Here is a 26302-nt window from a genome sequence, read left to right on the forward strand (position 1 = left end):
ATATACTAAGCCTGGGAGAGCGTTAATGTCTCCTAGCTGCCATGTTACAGGCTGTGGGGCAAAAATACTAAGCCTGGGAGAGCGATAATGTCTCCTAGCTGCCATGTTTCAGGCTGTGGGGCATATATACTAAGCCTGGGAGAGCGATAATGTCTCCTAACTGCCATGTTACAGGCTGTGGGGCATATATACTAAGCCTGGGAGAGCGATAATGTCTCCTAACTGCCATGTTACAGGCTGTGGGGCATATATACTAAGCCTGGGAGAGCGATAATGTCTCCTAGCTGCCATGTTACAGGCTGTGGGGCATATATACTAAGCCTGGGAGAGCGATAATGTCTCCTAACTGCCATGTTACAGGCTGTGGGGCATATATACTAAGCCTGGGAGAGCGATAATGTCTCCTAACTGCCATGTTACAGGCTGTGGGGCATATATACTAAGCCTGGGAGAGCGATAATGTCTCCTAACTGCCATGTTACAGGCTGTGGGGCATATATACTAAGCCTGGGAGAGCGATAATGTCTCCTAACTGCCATGTTACAGGCTGTGGGGCATACAGTCGGGCAAAAAAGTATTTAGTCAGCCACCAATTGTGCAAGTTCTCCCACTTAAAAAGATGAGAGAGGCCTGTAATTTTCATCATAGGTATACCTCAACTATGAGAGACAAAATGAGGAAAAAAAATCCAGAAAATGACATTGTCTGATTTTTAAAGAATTTATTTGCAAATTATGGTGGAAAATAAGTATTTGGTCAAAAACAAACAAGCAAGATTTCTTGCTCTCACAGACCTGTAACTTCTTCTGTAAGAGGCTCCTCTGTCCTCCACTCGTTACCTGTATTAATGACACCTGTTTGAACTCTTTATCTATATAAAAGACACCTGTCCAACACTTCAAACAGTCACACTCCAAACTCCACTATGGCCAAGAGCAAAGAGCTGTCAAAGGACACCAGAAACAAAATTGTAGACCTGCACCAGGCTGGGAAGACTGAATCTGCAATAGGTAAGCAGCTTGGTGTGAAGAAATCAACTGTGGGAGCAATTATTAGGAAATGGAAGGCATACAAGACCACTGATAGTCTCCCTCGATCTGGGGCTCCCCGCAAGATCTCACCCCGTGGGGTCAAAATGATCACAAGAACGGTGATCAAAAATCCCAGAACCACACGGGGGGACCTAGTGAATGACCTGCTGAGAGCTGGGACCAAAGTAACAAAGGCTACCATCAGTAACACACTACGCCGCCAGGGACTCAAATCCTGCAGTGCCAGACGTGTCCCCCTGCTAAAGGCAGTACATGTGCAGGCCCGTCTGAAGTTTGCTAGAGAGCATTTGGATGATCCAGAAGAGGATTGGGAGAATGTCATATGGTCAGATGAAACCAAAATAGAACTTTTTGGTAACAACTCTACTCGTCGTGTTTGGAGGAGAAAGAATGCTGAGTTGCATCCAAAGAACACCATACCTACTGTAAAGCATGGGGGTGGAAACATCATGCTTTGGGGCTGTTTTTCTGCAAAGGGAACAGGACGACTGCTCCGTGTAAAGGAAAGAATGAATGGGGCCATGTATCGTCAGATTTTGAGTGAAAACCTCCTTCCATCAGCAAGGGCATTGAAGATGAAACGTGGCTGGGTCTTTCAGCATGACAACGATCCCAAACACACTGCCCGGGTAACAAAGGAGTGGCTTCGTAAGAAGCATTTCAAGGTCCTGGAGTGGCCGAGCCAGTCTCCAGATCTCAACCCCATAGAAAATCTTTGGAGGGAGTTGAAAGTCCGTGTTGCCCAGCGACAGCCCCAAAACATCACTGCTCTAGAGGAGATCTGCATGGAGGAATGGGCCAAAATACCAGCAACAGTTTGTGAAAACCTTGTGAAGACTTACAGAAAACGTTTGACCTCTGTCATTGCCAACAAAGGGTATATAACAAAGTACTGAGATGAACTTTTGTTATTGACCAAATACTTATTTTCCACCATAATTTGCAAATAAATTCTTTAAAAATCAGACAATGTCATTTTCTGGATTTTTTTTCCTCATTTTGTCTCTCATAGTTGAGGTTTACCTATGATGAAAATTACAGGCCTCTCTCATCTTTTTAAGTGGGAGAACTTGCACAATTGGTGGCTGACTAAATACTTTTTTGCCCGACTGTATATACTAAGCCTGGGAGAGCGTGTAACCTCTGCATCCCACACGCAGGGTGATGTCCTCCTTCTCCCGGATTGTGCGCCATTCTCCCGGGCTGCGCTGCTTGGAACATGGATACATAACACGTCTGAGACGGAACGCCGGCTCTATAATTAATGTGTTAATTGCAGACTTTGTTTATAAAACAGACTCCGCTCCTGTGCGCACGAGATAATTGGTCGCATTGACGGAATGTAGATTGTGAGGACGAAAGAAGGAAAATCTCTGCTTCCATCCACCGCCGTACAGCCGCACTCAGCGCACGCAGTGGGCAAGGGGTGCCCGCATCACTATGTTACATCCCAGGGTGAGAGTTCCCATCAGACACCAGGCCGGAATGATATGGCACACAGTGTGGGGCAGCGTATAGTATAGTGCCCGCTATGTACTCGGCTGCGTGGCTTTGTGGGTGACACCGGCATAGCACGGATGGTACGGTATACACAGATGGCACTATTATAGCACAGGTGCAGCGAGGATAGTATGGCTTACACGCATGGCACTATTAGGGCACAGGTGCAGCACGGATGGTACGGTATACACACATGGCACTATTATAGCACAGGTGCAGCGAGGATAGTATGGCTTACACGCATTGCACTATTAGGGCACAGGTGCAGCACGGATGGTATACATGCATGGCACTATTTGGGCACAGTTGTAGAGCGGATTATTATTATTATTATAATTTTATTTATAAGGCGCCACAAGTGTTTCGCAGCGCCGTACAAAGGAACAATACAGGGAGACAAAACTTGGCATAACATTGAATAAATAACAAAAATACAGTACAAATAAAAGAGCACCACAGTTCAATACACATTACAGCTTAAATGTAAGTAGTGAGGACCCAATCAACATACAACTAGAGGCTTGAGGCCAATGATGGAGATGAGTATGAAGATGGTCACTGGGTGTTGGAGTAAAGGAGAGCTGTGAGTGACATGTGAAGAGAAGTGGGCTTTGACAACAGGAGGGAAGAGGGCCCTACTCGGAGGAGCTTACAATCTAGTAGGAAGGGGAGACAGACAGATTACAAGAGGTGCAAGCGAGGGGGTGGTGGTTAGATAGCAGGATGTAAATGGTATACACGCCATTTGGATGGTATGGTATACACGCATGGCACTATTAGGGCACAGGTGCAGCACGGATAGTATGGTATACACGCATGGCACTATTGGGGCACAGGTCTAGCACGGATAGTATGGTATACACGCATGGCACTATTGGGGCACAGGCATAGCACGGATGTTACGGTATACACGCATGGCACTATTAGGGCACAGGCATAGCGCGGATGGTACGGTATACACGCATGGCACTATTAGAGCACAGGCGTAGCGCGGATGGTGCGGTATACACGCATGGCACTATTAGGGCACAGTTGTAGCGCGGATGGAACGGTATACACGCATGGCACTATTAGGGCACAGTTGTAGCGCGGAAGGTACGGTATACACGCATGGCACTATTAGGGCACAGGTGTAGTGCGGATGGTATGGTATACATGCATGGCACAGGTGTAGCGCGGATGGTACGGTATACACGCTTGGCACTATTAGGGCACAGGCGTAGCGCGGATGGTACGCTTTACACACATGGCACAGGTGTAGCGCGGATGGTACGGTATACACACATGGCACTATTAGGGCACAGGTGTAGCGCGGATGGTACGGTATACACACATAGCACTGTTAGGGCATAGGTGTAGCGTGGATGGTACGGTATACACACATAGCACTGTTAGGGCATAGGTGTAGCGCGGATGGTACGGTATACACACATAGCACTGTTAGGGCACAGGTGTAGTGTGGATGGTACGGTATACACACATGGCACTATTAGGGCACAGGCGTAGCGCGGATGGTACGGTATACACATGGCACTATTAGGGCACAGGCGTAGCGCGGATGGTTCGGTATACACACATGGCACAGGCGTAGAGTGGATGGTACGGTATACACGCATGGCACTATTAGGGCACAGGCGTAGCGCGGATGGTACGCTATACACACATAGCACTGTTAGGGCATAGGTGTAGTGTGGATGGTACGGTATACACACATAGCACTGTTAGGGCACAGGTGTAGTGTGGATGGTACGGTATACACACATGGCACTATTAGGGCACAGGTGTAGCGTGGATGGTACGGTATACACACATGGCACTATTAGGGCACAGGTGTAGCGCGGATGGTACGGTATACACACATGGCACTATTAGGGCACAGTTGTAGCGCGGATGGTACGCTATACACACATAGCACTATTAGGGCACAGGCGTAGCGCGGATGGTACGGTATACACACATGGCACTATTAGGGCACAGGTGTAGCGCGGATGGTTCGGTATACACACATGGCACTATTAGGGCACAGGCGTAGCGTGGATGGTACGGTATACACACATGGCACTATTAGGGCACAGGTGTAGTGTGGATGGTACGGTATACACACATGGCACTATTAGGGCACAGGTGTAGCGCAGATGGTACGGTATACACACATGGCACTATTAGGGCACAGGTGTAGCGCAGATGGTACGGTATACACACATAGCACTATTAGGGCACAGGTGTAGTGTGGATGGTACGGTATACACACATGGCACTATTAGGGCACAGGCGTAGCGCGATGGTACGGTATACACGCATGGCACTATTAGGGCAAAGGTGTAGCGTGGATGGTACGGTATACACACATGGCACTATTAGGGCACAGGCGTAGCGCGGATGGTTCAGTATACATACATAGCACTATTAGGGCACAGGTGTAGTGTGGATGGTACGGTTTACACACATGGCACTATTAGGGCACAGGTGTAGTGTGGATGGTACGGTTTACACACATGGCACTATTAGGGCACAGGTGTAGCGCGGATGGTACGGTATACACACATAGCACTATTAGGGCACAGGTGTAGTGTGGATGGTGCGGTATACACACATAGCACTATTAGGGCACAGGTGTAGTGTGGATGGTACGGTATACACACATAGCACTATTAGGGCACAGGTGTAGCGCGGAAGGTACGGTATACACACATGGCACTATTAGGGCACAGGTGTAGCGCGGATGGTACGGTATACACACATGGCACTATTAGGGCACAGGTGTAGTGCGGAAGGTACGGTATACACACATGGCACTATTAGGGCACAGGTGTAGTGTGGATGGTACGGTTTACACACATGGCACTATTAGGGCACAGGTGTAGTGTGGATGGTACGGTTTACACACATGGCACTATTAGGGCACAGGTGTAGCGCGGATGGTACGGTATACACACATAGCACTGTTAGGGCACAGGTGTAGTGCGGATGGTACGGTATACACACATGGCACTATTAGGGCACAGGCGTAGCGCGATGGTACGCTATACACACATAGCACTATTAGGGCACAGGTGTAGCGTGGATGGTACGGTTTACACACATGGCACTATTAGGGCACAGGTGTAGCGCGGATGGTACGGTATACACACATAGCACTGTTAGGGCATAGGTGTAGCGCGGATGGTACGGTATACACACATGGCACTATTAGGGCACAGGTGTAGCGCGGATGGTACGGTATACACACATGGCACTATCAGGGCACAGGTGTAGCGCGGATGGTACGGTATACACACATGGCACTATTAGGGCACAGGTGTAGCGCGGATGGTACGGTATACACACATGGCACTATTAGGGCACAGGTGTAGCGCGGATGGTACGGTATACACACATGGCACTATTAGGGCACAGGTGTAGTGTGGATGGTACGGTATACACACATGGCACTATTAGGGCACAGGTGTAGCGCGGATGGTACGGTATACACACATGGCACTATTAGGGCACAGGTGTAGCGCGGATGGTACGGTATACACACATGGCACTATTAGGGCACAGTTGTAGCGCGGATGGTACGGTATACACACATAGCACTATTAGGGCACAGGTGTAGTGTGGATGGTACGGTATACACACATGGCACTATTAGGGCACAGGCGTAGCGCGGATGGTACGGTATACACATGGCACTATTAGGGCACAGGTGTAGCGCGGATGGTACGGTATACACACATGGCACTATTGGGGCACAGGTGTAGTGTGGATGGTACGGTATACACACATGGCACTATTAGGGCACAGGTGTAGCGCGGATGGTACGGTATACACACATGGCACTATTAGGGCACAGGCGTAGCGCGGATGGTACGCTATACACACATAGCACTATTAGGGCACAGGTGTAGCGCGGATGGTACGGTATACATACATGGCACTATTAGGGCACAGGTGTAGCGCGGATGGTACGGTATACAATACACACATAGCACTATTAGGGCACAGGCGTAGCGCGGATGGTACGGTATACACACATGGCACTATTAGGGCAAAGGTGTAGTGCGGATGGTACGGTATACAATACACACATAGCACTATTAGGGCACAGGCGTAGCGCGGATGGTACGGTATACACACATGGCACTATTAGGGCACAGGCGTAGCGCGGATGGTACGGTATACAATACACACATAGCACTATTAGGGCACAGGCGTAGCGCGGATGGTACGGTATACACACATGGCACTATTAGGGCACAGGTGTAGCGCGGATGGTACGGTATACACACATGGCACTATTAGGGCACAGGTGTAGTGTGGATGGTACGGTATACACACATGGCACTATTAGGGCACAGGCGTAGCGCGGATGGTACGCTATACACACATGGCACTATTAGGGCACAGGTGTAGCGCGGAAGGTACGGTATACACACATGGCACTATTAGGGCACAGGTGTAGCGCGGATGGTTCGGTATACACACATGGCACTATTAGGGCACAGGCGTAGCGCGGATGGTATGGTATATACACACATGGCACTATTAGGGCACAGGCGTAGCGCGGATGGTACGGTATACACACATGGCACTATTAGGGCACAGGTGTAGCGCGGATGGTACGGTATACACACATGGCACTATTAGGGCACAGGTGTAGCGCGGATGGTACTGTATACACACATAGCACTATTAGGGCACAGGTGTAGCGCGGATGGTACTGTATACACACATAGCACTATTAGGGCACAGTTGTAGCGCGGATGGTACGGTATACACACATGGCACTATTAGGGCACAGTTGTAGCGCGGATGGTATGGTATACATGCATGGCACTATTAGGGCACAGGTGTAGTGTGGATGGTACGGTATACATACATAGCACTATTAGGGCAAAGGTGTAGTGCGGATGGTACGGTATACACACATGGCACTATTAGGGCACAGGTGTAGCGCGGATGGTACGGTATACACACATGGCACTATTAGGGCACAGGTGTAGCGCGGATGGTACTGTATACACACATGGCACTATTAGGGCACAGGTGTAGCGCGGATGGTACGGTATACACACATGGCACTATTAGGGCACAGGTGTAGCGCGGATGGTACGGTATACACATGGCACTATTAGGGCACAGGTGTAGCGCGGATGGTACGGTATACACACATGGCACTATTAGGGCACAGGTGTAGCGCGGATGGTACGGTATATACACATGGCACTATTAGGGCACAGGTGTAGCGCGGATGGTACGGTATACACACATGGCACTATTAGGGCACAGGTGTAGCGCGGATGGTACGGTATACATACATGGCACTATTAGGGCACAGGTGTAGCGCGGATGGTACGGTATACAATACACACATAGCACTATTAGGGCACAGGCGTAGCGCGGATGGTACGGTATACACACATGGCACTATTAGGGCAAAGGTGTAGTGCGGATGGTACGGTATACAATACACACATAGCACTATTAGGGCACAGGCGTAGCGCGGATGGTACGGTATACACACATGGCACTATTAGGGCACAGGCGTAGCGCGGATGGTACGGTATACAATACACACATAGCACTATTAGGGCACAGGCGTAGCGCGGATGGTACGGTATACACACATGGCACTATTAGGGCACAGGTGTAGCGCGGATGGTACGGTATACACACATGGCACTATTAGGGCACAGGTGTAGTGTGGATGGTACGGTATACACACATGGCACTATTAGGGCACAGGCGTAGCGCGGATGGTACGCTATACACACATGGCACTATTAGGGCACAGGTGTAGCGCGGAAGGTACGGTATACACACATGGCACTATTAGGGCACAGGTGTAGCGCGGATGGTTCGGTATACACACATGGCACTATTAGGGCACAGGCGTAGCGCGGATGGTATGGTATATACACACATGGCACTATTAGGGCACAGGCGTAGCGCGGATGGTACGGTATACACACATGGCACTATTAGGGCACAGGTGTAGCGCGGATGGTACGGTATACACACATGGCACTATTAGGGCACAGGTGTAGCGCGGATGGTACTGTATACACACATAGCACTATTAGGGCACAGGTGTAGCGCGGATGGTACTGTATACACACATAGCACTATTAGGGCACAGTTGTAGCGCGGATGGTACGGTATACACACATGGCACTATTAGGGCACAGTTGTAGCGCGGATGGTATGGTATACATGCATGGCACTATTAGGGCACAGGTGTAGTGTGGATGGTACGGTATACATACATAGCACTATTAGGGCAAAGGTGTAGTGCGGATGGTACGGTATACACACATGGCACTATTAGGGCACAGGTGTAGCGCGGATGGTACGGTATACACACATGGCACTATTAGGGCACAGGTGTAGCGCGGATGGTACTGTATACACACATGGCACTATTAGGGCACAGGTGTAGCGCGGATGGTACGGTATACACACATGGCACTATTAGGGCACAGGTGTAGCGCGGATGGTACGGTATACACATGGCACTATTAGGGCACAGGTGTAGCGCGGATGGTACGGTATACACACATGGCACTATTAGGGCACAGGTGTAGCGCGGATGGTACGGTATACACACATGGCACTATTAGGGCACAGGCGTAGCGCGGATGGTACGGTATACACACATGGCACTATTAGGGCACAGGTGTAGTGTGGATGGTACGGTATACACACATGGCACTATTAGGGCACAGTTGTAGCGCGGATGGTACGGTATACATACATAGCACTATTAGGGCACAGGCGTAGCGCGGATGGTACGGTATACACACATGGCACTATTAGGGCACAGGCGTAGCGCGGATGGTACGGTATACACACATAGCACTATTAGGGCACAGGCGTAGCGCGGATGGTACGGTATACACACATAGCACTATTAGGGCACAGGTGTAGTGTGGATGGTACGGTATACACACATGGCACTATTAGGGCACAGGTGTAGCGCGGATGGTACGGTATACACACATGGCACTATTAGGGCACAGGTGTAGCGCGGATGGTACGGTATACACACATAGCACTATTAGGGCACAGGTTTAGCGCGGATGGTATGGTATACATGCATGGCACAGGTGTAGCGCGGATGGTACGGTATACACGCATGGCACTATTAGGGCACAGGTGTAGTGCGGATGGTACGGTATACACACATGGCACTATTAGGGCACAGGCGTAGCGCGGATGGTACAGTATACACATGGCACTATTAGGGCACAGGTGTAGCGCGGATGGTACGGTATACACACATGGCACTATTAGGGCACTGGTGTAGTGTGGATGGTTCGGTATACACACATGGCACTATTAGGGCACAGGCGTAGCGCGGATGGTACGCTATACACACATGGCACAGGTGTAGCGCGGATGGTACGGTATACACACATGGCACTATTAGGGCACAGGTGTAGCGAGGATGGTACGGTATATACACATGGCACAGTCGTAGCGCGGATGGTACGGTATACACACATGGCACAGGCGTAGCGCGGATGGTACGGTATACATGCATGGCACTATTAGGGCACGTGGCTGTGTTGGTTTAGCGTAGCTAAAGTGCTTGTCATCTGCCTGGCACATTGGCGGTATTAGTAGGGCTGAGCCCGGGGACCCGGATCCCTGGTAACCCAATCACAATAATATTTGCAGATATTACAAGCTGTAAATTGTCAGCACGTCATCAGGTTCCCATGTCGGCAGCAGGAGAAGCTGCTGGCATATTTATAAGTGCGCTGTGATGAGGTGCTGCAATCAGATACTGTGTGACATCACACAGCCAATCACAGGCAGCGACATCACCACCAGAAGCTCGGATTCCCAGCTGCTGATTGGTTGGGGGATGCCGCCGTCCCCACAGATCTGCTTCTCTTCCTATTTCATCCCCCCAAACGTTTAGCAGCTAAAACAGATGTTCAGTGACATACGTGTTCCAGGGCTTCTGTTACCGGCCTCCCATTTCCTGAGCGCACACGTATGTAACCCTGCAGTCACACACACACACATGCATGCCTCAAATAGAGATTAACCCCTTCCCCCAACAGGGCCCGCACTAACCCCTTCCCCCAACAGGGCCCCACACTAAGCCCTTCCCCCAACAGGGCCTGCACTAAGCCCTTCCCCCAACAGTGCCCAAACTAACCCCTTCCCCCAACAGGGCCCGCACTAACCCCTTCCCCCAACCCCCTTCCCCCCAACAGGGGCCGCACTAACCCCTTCCCCCAACAGGGGCCGCACTAACCCCTTCCCCCAACAGGGGCCGCACTAACCCCTTCCCCCAACAGGGGCCGCACTAACCCCTTCCCCCAACAGGGGCCGCACTAACCCCTTCCCCCAACAGGGGCCGCACTAACCCCTTCCCCCAACAGGGGTCGCACTAACCCCTTCCCCCAACAGTGCCCGCACTAACCCCTTCCCCCAACAGTGCCCGCACTAACCCCTTCCCCCAACAGTGCCCGCACTAACCCCTACCCCCAACAGTGCCCGCACTAACCCCTACCCCCAACAGTGCCCGCACTAACCCCTACCCCCAACAGGGCCCGCACTAACCCCTACCCCCAACAGGGCCCGCACTAACCCCTTCCCCCAACAGGGCCCGCACTAACCCCTTCCCCCAACAGGGGCCGCACTAACCCCTTCCCCCAACAGGGCCCGCACTAACCCCTTCCCCCAACAGGGGCCGCACTTACCCCTTCCCCCAACAGGGGCCGCACTTACCCCTTCCCCCAACAGGGGCCGCACTAACCCCTTCCCCCAACAGGGGCCACACTAACGCCTTCCCCCAACAGGGGCCGCACTAACGCCTTCCCCCAACAGTGCCCGCACTAACCCCTTCCCCAAACAGTGCCCGCACTAACCCCTACCACCAACAGTGCCCGCACTAACCCCTTCCCCCAACAGGGGTCGCACTAACCCCTTCCCCCAACAGGGGTCGCACTAACCCCTTCCCCCAACAGGGGTCGCACTAACCCCTTCCCCCAACAGGGGTCGCACTAACCCCTTCCCCCAACAGTGCCCGCACTAACCCCTTCCCCCAACAGTGCCCGCACTAACCCCTACCCCCAACAGTGCCCGCACTAACCCCTTCCCCCAACAGTGCCCGCACTAACCCCTACCCCCAACAGTGCCCGCACTAACCCCTACCCCCAACAGTGCCCGCACTAAGCCCTTCCCCAACAGTGCCCGCACTAACCCCTACCCCCAACAGTGCCCGCACTAAGCCCTTCCCCAACAGTGCCCGCACTAACCCCTTCCCCCAACAGGGCCCGCACTAACCCCTTCCCCCAACAGGGCCCGCACTAACCCCTTCCCCCAACAGGGCCCGCACTTACCCCTTCCCCCAACAGGGGCCGCACTACCCCCTTCCCCCAACAGGGGCCGCACTAACCCCTTCCCCCAACAGGGCCCGCACTATCCCCTTCCCCCAACAGTGCCCGCACTAACCCCTACCACCAACAGTGCCCGCACTAACCCCTTCCCCAACAGGGCCCGCACTAACCCCTTCCCCCAACAGGGCCCGCACTAACCCCTTCCCTCAACAGGGCCCGCACTAACCCCTTCCCCCAACAGGGCCAGCACTAACCCCTTTCCCCAACAGGGGCCACACTAACCCCTTCCCCCAACAGGGGTCGCACTAACCCCTTCCCCCAACAGGGGTCGCACTAACCCCTTCCCCCAACAGGGGTCGCACTAACCCCTTCCCCCAACAGGGGTCGCACTAACCCCTTCTCCCAACAGGGGTCGCACTAACCCCTTCCCCCAACAGTGCCCGCACTAACCCCTTCCCCCAACAGTGCCCGCACTAACCCCTACCCCCAACAGTGCCCGCACTAACCCCTACCCCCAACACTGTAAAGGTGTGTACACGTGGCAGATACTGCGATCAGATCGCATCGGGACTCGCATCTCCCGGCATGACAGAGGGGCACAATTTACACTATATAGTGTTGCCTGCCCTCTCTATCTGGCTGCCGATATGCGCTCACACAGGAGCACACATCGGCAGCGCATCGGGCTCGGAAGCCCTAAAAAAGCATGCGATTTGGCTTCCGATGTTCACTATATCGGGAACATCGGAAGCCAAATCTAACCGTGTGTACACACTATAACACAACATACCAGTTTTTTATTATGAAAAAGACACATAAACCACATCTAAGAGCAACAATGATGTTTTTGGACTCAATTTCTACTTGCAATGGTGGAGCAATGTCCTAAGGCCATGGCCACTATTTTGCACACAATCTGTATATTTTTCCCCCCAAGAACATACATTATGCACTGTCATATCTGCTATGAACTTTATGTAGCACACTCTGTACGTAAGATGTCACCAAGCACATTATTGCAATCACATATCTCTAACAAAGGATCCAACATCTGCCTATCACACTCTAAAGTCTTATTTTGAACAATAGTAGAACATGTTTGCATGTGGCGTACGTTCAGATATACGGAAGGTGTCGGTGGGAAAACAGACGAGATCCGTCCGTGCACTGTGGCGTACGCTCTGATGTATGCCAGGTATCGGTGGCTAAGAGTGAGATCCGTCCGTGCACGGTGGTGTACGCTCAAGTGAACGACACTCCCCATTGTCGGTGTCTGTGACCGTCCGTGTGCGGCTGTTCTGTGGGTGGACTTATACTCACCGTGAGCGTCCTGTACTCCTGTGCTGCCACGCTGGACCCTCACCCACTGGCAGAAGCTGCACAGTGTCCCCCACCCTCCTCTTTAGTCCCCCGTATGCCCACACACCCCTATCACTACCCAGCCTCCTGTTTTCCTGTGTCGTGACCTCCGCCAGTGGGGAGCCGCTGACTCAAAAACACCCTACTATACTATTGCACACACACACACCTAAACAACCGCTTTTTAATTAAACAAAACAATACACCCCCCTTCCAAATCATATGCTCTCTATTGAACACATTTCACCTATAACTCAAGTTGCAATACAGGCATCTTTCATACAATTCTAACCATATGTCTCACAATACAAACGTTCACAAATTAAGGGGGAGCAGATTCTTATGACGGTGTGAAGAGCGCCCGTAGGGTGCGATGAATCACCTAGTAATCAGTATTCAGTCAATAAATGTAGTATTATTATTATTATTATTATTATTGCTCACACATCATAAATGATGTTATAGATCCCAGACATCACAGCTCTCACTATTAATAATATCAACAGAGTTTACAGATTCCCAAACACTACAGTCCAGGTTTTAAGGAAATCGGTACTTGAGTTTGATGGTTAAATCAACCTGATAAACTAAGCCCCCAGACTATAATGGTCAAGTTTGGGAGATTCTGAATGATGGCACCAGATCTCCCAGCATATACAGAGAGCTCCCATATGATGTAATTACACAGAATGACATCACAGCTCCCGGATTACTAAGAATGACATCACGGCTTCCGAATTACACAGAATGACATCAGAGCTCCCGGATGACACAGAATGACATCAGCACTCCCGGATGACACAGAATGACATCAGCGCTCTACCGGATTACACAGAATGACATCAGCGCTCTACCGGATTACACAGAATGACATCAGAGCTCCCAGATTACACAGAATGACATCAGCGCTCCCGGATTACACAGATTGACATCACAGCTCCCGGATTACTAAGAATGACATCACGGCTTCCGAATTACACAGAATGACATCAGCGCTCCCGGATGACACAGAATGACATCAGCGCTCCCGGATGACACAGAATGACATCAGCGCTCTACCGGATTACACAGAATGACATCAGCGCTCTACCGGATTACACAGAATGACATCAGCGCTCTACCGGATTACACAGAATGACATCAGCGCTCCCGGATTACACAGAATGACATCAGCGCTCCCGGATTACACAGAATGACATCAGAGCTCCCAGATTACACAGAATGACATCAGAGCTCCCAGATTACACAGAATGACATCAGAGCTCCCAGATTACACAGAATGACATCAGCGCTCCCGGATTACACAGAACGACATCACAGCTCCCGGATTACAGAGAACGACATCAGAGCTCCCGGATTACAGAGAACAACATCAGAGCTCGCGGATTGCACAGAACGACATCAGAGCTCGCGGATTACAAAGAATGACATCAGAGCTCGCGGGATTACACAGAATAACATCAGAGCTCGCGGATTACACAGAATAACATCAGAGCTCGCGGATTACACAGAATAACATCAGAGCTCGCGGATTACACAGAATAACATCAGAGCTCGCGGATTACAAAGAATGACATCAGAGCTCGCGGATTACACAGAATGACATCAGAGCTCCCAGATTACACAGAATGACATCAGAGCTCCCAGATTACACAGAATGACATCAGAGCTCCCAGATTACACAGAATGACATCAGAGCTCGCGGATTACACAGAATGACATCAGAGCTCGCGGATTACACAGAATGACATCAGAGCTCGCAGATTACACAGAATGACATCAGCGCTCTACCGGATTACACAGAATGACATCAGCGCTCTACCGGATTACACAGAATGACATCAGCGCTCCCGGATGACACAGAATGACATCAGCGCTCCCGGATGACACAGAATGACATCAGAGCTCCCAGATTACACAGAATGACATCAGCGCTCCCGGATTACACAGAAAGACATCACAGCTCCCGAATTACACAGAATGACATCAGAGCTCGCGGATTACAGAGAACGACATCAGAGCTCCCGGATTACACAGAACAACATCAGAGCTCGCGGATTGCACAGAACAACATCAGAGCTCGCGGATTACAAAGAATGACATCAGCGCTCCCGGATGACACAGAATGACATCAGCGCTCCCGGATTACACAGAATGACATCAGCGCTCCCGGATTACACAGAATGACATCAGAGCTCCCGGATTACACAGAATGACATCAGAGCTCGCGGATTACACAGAATAACATCAGAGCTCGCGGATTACAAAGAATGACATCAGCGCTCCCGGATGACACAGAATGACATCAGAGCTCCCAGATTACACAGAATGACATCAGAGCTCCCGGATTACACAGAATGACATCAGAGCTCCCAGATTACACAGAATGACATCAGAGCTCGCGGATTACACCGAATGACATCAGAGCTCCCAGATTACACAGAATGACATCAGAGTTCTTGGATTACACAGAATAACATCAGAGCTCGCGGATTACAGAGAATGACATCAGAGCTCCCGGATTACACAGAATGACATCAGAGCTCCCGGATTACACAGAATGACATCAGAGCTCGCGGATTACACAGAATGACATCAGAGCTCCCAGATTACACAGAATGACATCAGAGCTCCCAGATTACACAGAATGACATCAGAGCTCGCGGATTACACCGAATGACATCAGAGCTCGCGGATTACAAAGAATGACATCAGAGCTCGCGGATTACACAGAATGACATCAGAGCTCCCAGATTACACAGAATGACATCAGAGCTCCCAGATTACACAAAATGACATCAGCGCTCCCGGATTACACAGAATGACATCAGCGCTCCCGGATTACACAGAATGACATCAGAGCTCCCAGATTACACAGAATGACATCAGAGCTCCCAGATTACACAGAATGACATCAGAGCTCGCGGATTACACCGAATGACATCAGAGCTCGCGGATTACACAGAATGACATCAGAGCTCCTGTGATCTCCTGATCATGAATATGCCAGTCTTATTTATTAGCTGGCTCTAGTTTCTGAGATCTGCATGTCGGCTCCCAGTGATAATGAGGAGATATATGTTATGTGTGTCACATGTGACTACAGGCTACGTTATCACAAATAAAACACATTATTATTGCTGAAAAAAGATGTTTGCTAAAAAAATAAAAAAATAAAAATAAAAGGGTTCTGTGAAGTAATGCGGCCCAGACTAGTTCACATGGAGAAAATAACTGAGTTTTATCACTTCTCATTCATTGCATTTGTGAAGTATGCGAGAACTCCCCGGTCCTACGTCCCCATTACAGCTTTGCTGTACATGAATTGGCTCATGTTTAAAATAATGAGAAAGGAAGCTTGTGCTTTTGGGTGGACCGCGTCACAATGGACCCTATGGTTACTCACATATCACATATAAGAGAGACAATTACCTCGACAGACGGTTCCATTCTCCACGGACTCGTAACCGGCCTTGCACACACATCGCCCAATGGGCACCAGCCACTCCCCGTCCCCATTGCAGTACAGTTTGATTGGCACATCCACTTCCTCTGCATGGTGTATACAGATTCCACGTGCAGCCACCAGCGAGGTACTCTCTGCTCCCGACAAGGTTTCCTGGAAGATCGCTCCATTCTGGATCACCCGAGGGCACTTCCTATAATACACCCGGACGGCAATAAGAGACATGCAGCCACCATAGTCCTGAAACGCCAGGTAGAAGCCGTTCCTGGACACCGGCCCAAAACTGCGTACCTCCGTGTTAATCTTCATCACCCGCCCGCCAAGGTCCACCTGGGAGAAGCTCTCGTCTGCAGCGATGGTGTCCACTTTGGACCACGGATTCTCCATCCAATTTGGAAAGGTCTTCGTGGCCGAGTCATAGTCAGACTCGTAATAATAAAGGTTAAAGGTTTCCTTACAGGAGCCGGGAACCTTGGGAATACTGCTACAGTCCCGGACAGAGAACTTCATTTCCACATGTATCCGGTGTGCCCCACGACGCTCTATGTATTGGGTCCTGAGCCAGTTGTTCTGACTGGAGTCAAATACGTTGCAGACCTGGTACGTACGGATGGTGTTCATGTTCTCATCGTAGCCGCTCACCTCTTCCCACTGCGCCAACAAGAAAAGACAGCGAGTTATAGAACGCATACAGAGCATTACACAGTGCTGTACCTGTGCATCCCCTCTAACTATACAGTCCTGTACCTGTGCATCCCCTCTACCTATAGTCCTGTACCTGTGCATGCCCTCTACCTATACAGTCCTGTACCTGAGCATCCCCTCTACCTATACAGTCCTGTACCTGTACATCCCCTCTACCTATACAGTCCTGTACCTGTGCACCCCCTCTACCTATACAGTCCTGTACCTGTGCACCCCCTCTACCTATACAGTCCTGTACCTGTGCACCCCCTCTACCTATACAGTCCTGTACCTGTGCACCCCCTCTACCTATACAGTCCTGTACCTGTGCACCCCCTCTACCTATACAGTCCTGTACCTGTGCACCCCCTCTACCTATACAGTCCTGTACCTGTGCACCCCCTCTACCTATACAGTCCTGTACCTGTGCACCCCCTCTACCTATACAGTCCTGTACCTGTGCACCCCCTCTACCTATACAGTCCTGTACCTGTGCACCCCCTCTACCTATACAGTCCTGTACCTGTGCACCCCCTCTACCTATACAGTCCTGTACCTGTGCACCCCCTCTACCTATACAGTCCTGTACCTGTGCACCCCCTCTACCTATACAGTCCTGTACCTGTGCACCCCCTCTACCTATACAGTCCTGTACCTGTGCACCCCCTCTACCTATACAGTCCTGTACCTGTGCACCCCCTCTACCTATACAGTCCTGTACCTGTGCACCCCCTCTACCTATACAGTCCTGTACCTGTGCACCCCCTCTACCTATACAGTCCTGTACCTGTGCATCCCCTCTACCTATACAGTCCTGTACCTGTGCATCCCCTCTACCTATACAGTCCTGTACCTGTGCATGCCCTCTACCTATACAGTCCTGTACCTGTACATCCCCTCTACCTATACAGTCCTGTACCTGTACATCCTATCTACCTATACAGTCCTGTACCTGTGCATCACCTCTACCTATAGTCCTGTACCTGTGCACCCCCTCTACCTATACAGTCCTGTACCTGTGCATCCCCTCTACCTATATAGTCCTGTACCTGTGCATCACCTCTACCTATAGTCCTGTACCTGTGCACCCCCTCTACCTATACAGTCCTGTTCCTGTGCATCCCCTCTACCTATACAGTCCTGTACCTGTGCATCACCTCTACCTATAGTCCTGTACCGGTGCTTAACCTCTACCTATACAGTCCTGTACCTGTGCATCACCTCTACCTATACAGTCCTGTACCTGAGCACCCCCTCTACCTATAGTCCTGTACCTGTGCACCCCCTCTACCTATACAGTCCTGTACCTGTGAATCACCTCTACCTATAGTCCTGTACCTGTGCATCCCCTCTACCTATACAGTCCTGTACCTGTGCATCACCTCTACCTATAGTCCTGTACCTGTGCATCACCTCTACCTATACAGTCCTGTACCTGTGCACCCCCTCTACCTATACAGTCCTGTACCTGTGCATCACCTCTACCTATAGTCCTGTACCTGTGCATCCCCTCTACCTATACAGTCCTGTACCTGTGCATCACCTCTACCTATAGTCTTGTACCTGTGCACCCCCTCTACCTATACAGTCCTGTACCTGTGCATCCCCTCTACCTATACAATCCTGTACCTGTGCATCACCTCTACCTATAGTCCTGTACCTGTGCATCACCTCTACCTATATAGTCCTGTAAGTATGTAGTCCTCTACCTGTGCACCCCTTCTACAGTCCTGTGCATCAAATCTATCTATATAGTCCTGCACCTATACAGTCCTGTACCTGTGCATCACCTCTACCTATATAGTCCTGTAAGTATGTAGTCCTCTACCTGTTCACCCCCTCTACAGTCCTGTACCTGTGCATCACCTCTACCTATATAGTCCTGTACCTATACAGCCCTGTACCTGTGCATCACCTCTACCTATATAGTCCTGTAAGTATGTAGTCCTCTACCTGTGCACCCCCTCCACCTATACAGTCCTGTACCTGTGCATCACCTCTACCTATATAGTCCTGTACCTATACAGCCCTGTACCTGTGCATCACCTCTACCTATATAGTCCTGTATGTAGTCCTCTACCTGTGCACCCCCTCCACCTATACAGTCCTGTACCTGTGCATCACCTCTACCTATATAGTCCTGTAAGTATGTAGTCCTGTACCTGTGCATCACCTCTACCTATATAGTCCTGTAAGTATGTAGTCCTCTACCTGTTCACCCCCTCTACAGTCCTGTACCTGTGCATCACCTCTACCTATATAGTCCTGTACCCATACAGCCCTGTACCTGTGCATCACCTCTACCTATATAGTCCTGTAAGTATGTAGTCCTCTACCTGTGCACCCCCTCCACCTATACAGTCCTGTACCTGTGCATCACCTCTACCTATATAGTCCTGTACCTATACAGCCCTGTACCTGTGCATCACCTCTACCTATATAGTCCTGGAAGTATGTAGTCCTCTACCTGTGCACCCCCTCCACCTATACAGTCCTGTACCTGTGCATCACCTCTACCTATATAGTCCTGTAAGTATGTAGTCCTGTACCTGTGCACCCCCTCTACCTATACAGTCCTGTACCTGTGCATCCCCTCTACCTATACAGTCCTGTACCTGTGCATCCCCTCTACCTATACAGTCCTGTACCTGTGCACCCCCTCTACCTATACAGTCCTGTACCTGTGCACCCCCTCTACCTATACAGTCCTGTACCTGTGCACCCCCTCTACCTATACAGTCCTGTACCTGTGCACCCCCTCTACCTATACAGTCCTGTACCTGTGCACCCCCTCTACCTATACAGTCCTGTACCTGTGCACCCCCTCTACCTATACAGTCCTGTACCTGTGCACCCCCTCTACCTATACAGTCCTGTACCTGTGCACCCCCTCTACCTATACAGTCCTGTACCTGTGCATCCCCTCTACCTATACAGTCCTGTACCTGTGCATCCCCTCTACCTATACAGTCCTGTACCTGTGCATGCCCTCTACCTATACAGTCCTGTACCTGTACATCCCCTCTACCTATACAGTCCTGTACCTGTACATCCTATCTACCTATACAGTCCTGTACCTGTGCATCACCTCTACCTATAGTCCTGTACCTGTGCACCCCCTCTACCTATACAGTCCTGTACCTGTGCATCCCCTCTACCTATATAGTCCTGTACCTGTGCATCACCTCTACCTATAGTCCTGTACCTGTGCACCCCCTCTACCTATACAGTCCTGTACCTGTGCATCCCCTCTACCTATACAGTCCTGTACCTGTGCATCACCTCTACCTATAGTCCTGTACCGGTGCATAACCTCTACCTATACAGTCCTGTACCTGTGCATCACCTCTACCTATACAGTCCTGTACCTGAGCACCCCCTCTACCTATAGTCCTGTACCTGTGCACCCCCTCTACCTATACAGTCCTGTACCTGTGCATCACCTCTACCTATAGTCCTGTACCTGTGCATCCCCTCTACCTATACAGTCCTGTACCTGTGCATCACCTCTACCTATAGTCCTGTACCTGTGCATCACCTCTACCTATACAGTCCTGTACCTGTGCACCCCCTCTACCTATACAGTCCTGTACCTGTGCATCACCTCTACCTATAGTCCTGTACCTGTGCATCCCCTCTACCTATACAGTCCTGTACCTGTGCATCACCTCTACCTATAGTCTTGTACCTGTGCACCCCCTCTACCTATACAGTCCTGTACCTGTGCATCCCCTCTACCTATACAATCCTGTACCTGTGCATCACCTCTACCTATAGTCCTGTACCTGTGCATCACCTCTACCTATATAGTCCTGTAAGTATGTAGTCCTCTACCTGTGCACCCCTTCTACAGTCCTGTGCATCAAATCTATCTATATAGTCCTGCACCTATACAGTCCTGTACCTGTGCATCACCTCTACCTATATAGTCCTGTAAGTATGTAGTCCTCTACCTGTTCACCCCCTCTACAGTCCTGTACCTGTGCATCACCTCTACCTATATAGTCCTGTACCTATACAGCCCTGTACCTGTGCATCACCTCTACCTATATAGTCCTGTAAGTATGTAGTCCTCTACCTGTGCACCCCCTCCACCTATACAGTCCTGTAACTGTGCATCACCTCTACCTATATAGTCCTGTACCTATACAGCCCTGTACCTGTGCATCACCTCTACCTATATAGTCCTGTAAGTATGTAGTCCTCTACCTGTGCACCCCCTCCACCTATACAGTCCTGTACCTGTGCATCACCTCTACCTATATAGTCCTGTAAGTATGTAGTCCTGTACCTGTGCATCACCTCTACCTATATAGTCCTGTAAGTATGTAGTCCTCTACCTGTGCACCCCCTCTACAGTCCTGTACCTGTGCATCACCTCTATCTATATAGTCCTGTACATATGTAGTCCTCTACCTGTGCACCCCCCCTACCTATACAGTCCTGTACCTGTGCACCCCTCTACCTATACAGTCCTGTACCTGTGCATCACCTCTATCTATATAGTCCTGCACCTATACAGTCCTGTACCTGTGCATCACCTCTACCTATATAGACCTGTAGGCATGTAGTCCTCTAGCTGTGCACCCCCTCTACATATACAGTACTGTACCTGTGCATCACCTCTATCTATATAGTCCTGCACCTATACAGTCCTGTACCTGTGCATCACCTCTACCTACAGTATATAGTCCTGTACATATGTAGTCCTTTACCTGTGCACCCCCTCTTCCTATACAGTCCTGTACCTGTGCATCCCCTCTATCTATATAGTCATGTAATTGTACAATCCTGTACCTGTGCATCCCCTCTACCTATATAGTCCTGTACCTCTACAGTTCTCTACCTGTCCATCCCCACTACCTATATAGTACTGTACGTATACAGACCTTTACCTGTTCATCCCCTCTACCTATGCAGTCCTGCACCTTCACAGTCCTCTACCTGTGTATCCCCTTTGGCTATATAGTCCTTCACCTATACAGTCCTGTACCTGTGTGTCCCCTCTACCTATATAGTCCTTAATGTATACAGTCCTGTACCTATGCAACCCTCTACCTATAGTCCTGTACGTTTACAGTCCTCTACCTATGCATTGCCTCTACCTGTATAGTCCTGTAGTATACAGTCATGTACCTGTGCATCCCCTCTACCTATATAGTCCTGTACTTCTACAATTCTCTACCTGTCCATCCCCACTTCCTATATAGTCCTGCAGCTGTGCAGACCCTCTACCTATATAGTCCTGTACGTATACAGTCCTCTAACTATGCATCACCCTCTACCTATATAGTCATGTACGTATACAGTCCTCTAACTGTGCATCCCCTCAACCTATATAGTCCTGTACGTATCCAGTCCTCTACCTGTATAGTCCTGTAGTATACAGTCATGTACCTGTGCATCCCCTCTACCTATATAGTCCTGTACTTCTACAATTCTCTACCTGTCCATCCCCACTTCCTATATAGTCCTGCAGCTGTGCAGACCCTCTACCTATATAGTCCTGTACGTATCCAGTCCTCTACCTGTGCATCCCCTCTTCCTATATAGTACTGTACGTATACAGCCCTCTACCTCTGCAGCACCTCTACCGATACAGTCCCGTACCTAGACAGTCCCGCATGTATACAGTCCTGTATATACAATCACTGGGATGCGCATGACATGGGAACAGAGCGCTCATGCATATAATAGGCTGATAAGTGCAGCTGTCATACAGATTCTGCCTCAGTGCATCTGCTGCACATGTAACCAACTGTGTACATTACTGCAGAGCATCACCCCTCCATTATACTCACTGCAGAGTGATGTGCCTCCATCGCTCACACTGCAGAGCATCGCTTCTCTGTCACGAAACACACACAGCGCGGGGTCTCAACCTAGAGCAATGCCGACATGGAGCCACCACCCAGAGCAACCCCAACGTGGAGCCACCACCCAGAGCAACCCCAACGTGGAACCACCACCCAGAGCAACCCCAACATGGAGCCACCACCCAGTGCAACCCCGGCGCGGGGCCACCACCCAGAGCAGTGAGGGTTAAATGCAGACAATTGCAGAGCTGTATAATATAGATGATTATGGCCAGAGGCCCAGACTATTCATGTAACAGATAACAGGCTCTATATGTCCCCGGGGATGTCAGATACTGGAAGGGAGGAAAGTAGGAATGACTCAGAACCGGGCAGAGAATCCGAACAGGATCAGCACATTCACTTCCCAAACTGCAGCATACAGCACCACCGCCCGCATCTTATATACAGTGCAGCGCACATCCCATATACAGTGCAGCGCACATCCGCCTGCATCCCATATACAGTGCAGCGCACATCCGCCTGCATCCCATATACAGTGCAGCGCACAGCCGCCTGCATCCCATATACAGTGCAGCGCACATCCGCCTGCATCCCATATACAGTGCAGCGCACATCCGCCTGCATCCCGTATACCAGTGGTTCCCAACCCTGGTCCTCAAGTACCTCCAAACAGTGCATGTTTTGCAGGTCTCCACACAGAATCACAGGTGACATAATTAGCTTCACCTGTGGATCTTTTCAAATGTGCCTGAATAATGAGCGCACCTGCCGGGTGACCTGGAAAACGTGCACTGTCGGGGGTACTGGAGGACCAGGGTTGGGAACCACTGCCGTATACAGTGCAGCGCACATCCCATATACAGTGCAGCGCACATCCACCCGCATCCCATATACAGCACATCTGCCTGCACCATACGCACACATACATTATACACACACGCATGCAGCACACATCATACACACATGTACCACCTATGTACACAATAACACATGTATAGCATGAGTACGACACATAACATGTGTACAATGACTTGTGTAGCATGTGCACAATGAAATTGCAGCATGTGTATAATGACACGTGTAGTATGTGTATAAGGACACATGTAATGAGTATAATGACACGTGTAGCATGTGCACAATGACACTTGCAGCATGTGTATAATGAAATTGCAGCATGTGTATAATGACACGTGTAGTCTGTGTAAAAGGACACATGTAACGTGTATAAGGACACATGATCAGTGCTCTAGAGACATGGGACAGTGCGTGAAGGGAAGCCCTTCATTATACCGAAGTAATAACACATTCTGGGGACAGACATTGTTATATCCTCACTGCCACAGCCGTACTTTACCAAGGGGAGAGAGAGATAAAGTACAGTGTAATGTATATACAAGCGAGCAGCGCTCCTGAGACATGGGGCAGTGTGTGAGGGGATGCACCATTATTATACCGGAGTAATAACGCTTTCCTGGGACCAACATCATATTATCCTCACTGTCACAGCCATATGTTACCATGGGGAGAGAGAAAAAGTACAGTGTAATGTATACACAAGCGAGCAGCGCTCCTGAGACATGGGGCTATGCACCATTATTATACCGGAGTAATAACTCCTTCCTGGGACCCACATTGTATTATCCTCACTGTCACAGCCATACATTACCATGGGGAGAAAGAGATAAAGTACAGTGTAATGTAAATACAAGCGAGCAGCGCTCCTGAGACATGGGGCAGTGCGAGAGGGGATGCACCATTATTATACCGGAGTAATAACTCCTTCCTGGGACCAACATCATATTATCCTCACTGTCACAGCCATATGTTACCATGGGGAGAAAGAGATAAAGTACAGTGTAATGTAAATACAAGCGAGCAGCGCTCCTGAGACATGGGGCAGTGCGAGAGGGGATGCACCATTATTATACCGGAGTAATAACTCCTTCCTGGGACCAACATTGTATTATCCTCACTGTCACAGCCATATGTTACCATGGGGAGAGAGATAAAGTACAGTGCAATGTATATACGAGCAGCGCTCCTGAGACATGGGGCAATGCGTGAGGGGACGCACCATTATTATACCGGAGTAATAACTCCTTCCTGGGACCAACATTGTATTATCCTCACTGTCACAGCCATATGTTACCATGGGGAGAGAGATAAAGTACAGTGTAATGTAAATACAAGCGAGCAGCGCTCCTGAGACATGGGGCAATGCGTGAGGGGACACACCATTATTATACCGGAGTAATAACTCCTTCCTGGGACCAACATTGTATTATCCTCACTGTCACAGCCATATGTTACCATGGAGAGAGAGATAAAGTACAGTGTAATGTATATACAAGCGACCAGCACTCCTGAGACATGGGGCAGTGTGTGAGGGGATGCACCATTATTATACCGGAGTAATAACGCTTTCCTGGGACCAACATCATATTATCCTCATTGCCACAGCCATATGTTACCATGGAGAGAGAGATAAAGTACAGTGTAATGTATATACAAGCGAGCAGCGCTCCTGAGACATGGGGAAGTGCGTGAGGGGACGCACCATTATTATACCGGAGTAATAACTCCTTCCTGGGACCCACATTGTATTATCCTCACTGTCGCAGCCATACATTACCATGGAGAGAGAGATAAAGTACAGTGTAATGTATATACAAGTGAGCAGCGCTCCTGAGACATGGGGCAATGCGTGAGGGGACGCACCATTATTATACCGGAGTAATAACTCCTTCCTGGGACCAACATCATATTATCCTCACTGTCACAGCCATATGTTACCATGGAGAGAGAGATAAAGTACAGTGTAATGTATATACAAGCAAGCAGCGCTCCTGAGACATGGGGCAGTGTGTGAGGGGATGCACCATTATTATACCGGAGTAATAACTCCTTCCTGGGACCAACATCATATTATCCTCACTGTCACAGCCATATGTTACCATGGAGAGAGAGATAAAGTACAGTGTAATGTATATACAAGTGAGCAGCGCTCCTGAGACATGGGGAAGTGTGTGAGGGGACGCACCATTATTATACCGGAGTAATAACTCCTTCCTGGGACCAACATTG

The 26302-nt window shown here is 50.0% G+C and overlaps 1 protein-coding gene across 1 annotated transcript in view; it reads right to left on the reverse strand.

Moving 5' to 3' along the window:
* The window catches only part of LOC146041909 (ephrin type-B receptor 2-like), a 121676-nt gene that overhangs the window by 18320 nt on the left and 77054 nt on the right, over window positions 1-26302 (reverse strand). The window contains exon 3 of the mRNA XM_083161767.1: window positions 16682-17366. Within this exon, the coding sequence (XP_083017893.1) occupies window positions 16682-17366 (685 nt within the window). The remainder of the gene's footprint in view (window positions 1-16681; window positions 17367-26302) is intronic.

The sequence above is a fragment of the Crinia signifera genome, chromosome 19 (genome assembly GCF_055691185.1).
Source record: "Crinia signifera chromosome 19, ASM5569118v1, whole genome shotgun sequence".
NCBI lineage: Eukaryota > Metazoa > Chordata > Amphibia > Anura > Myobatrachidae > Crinia > Crinia signifera.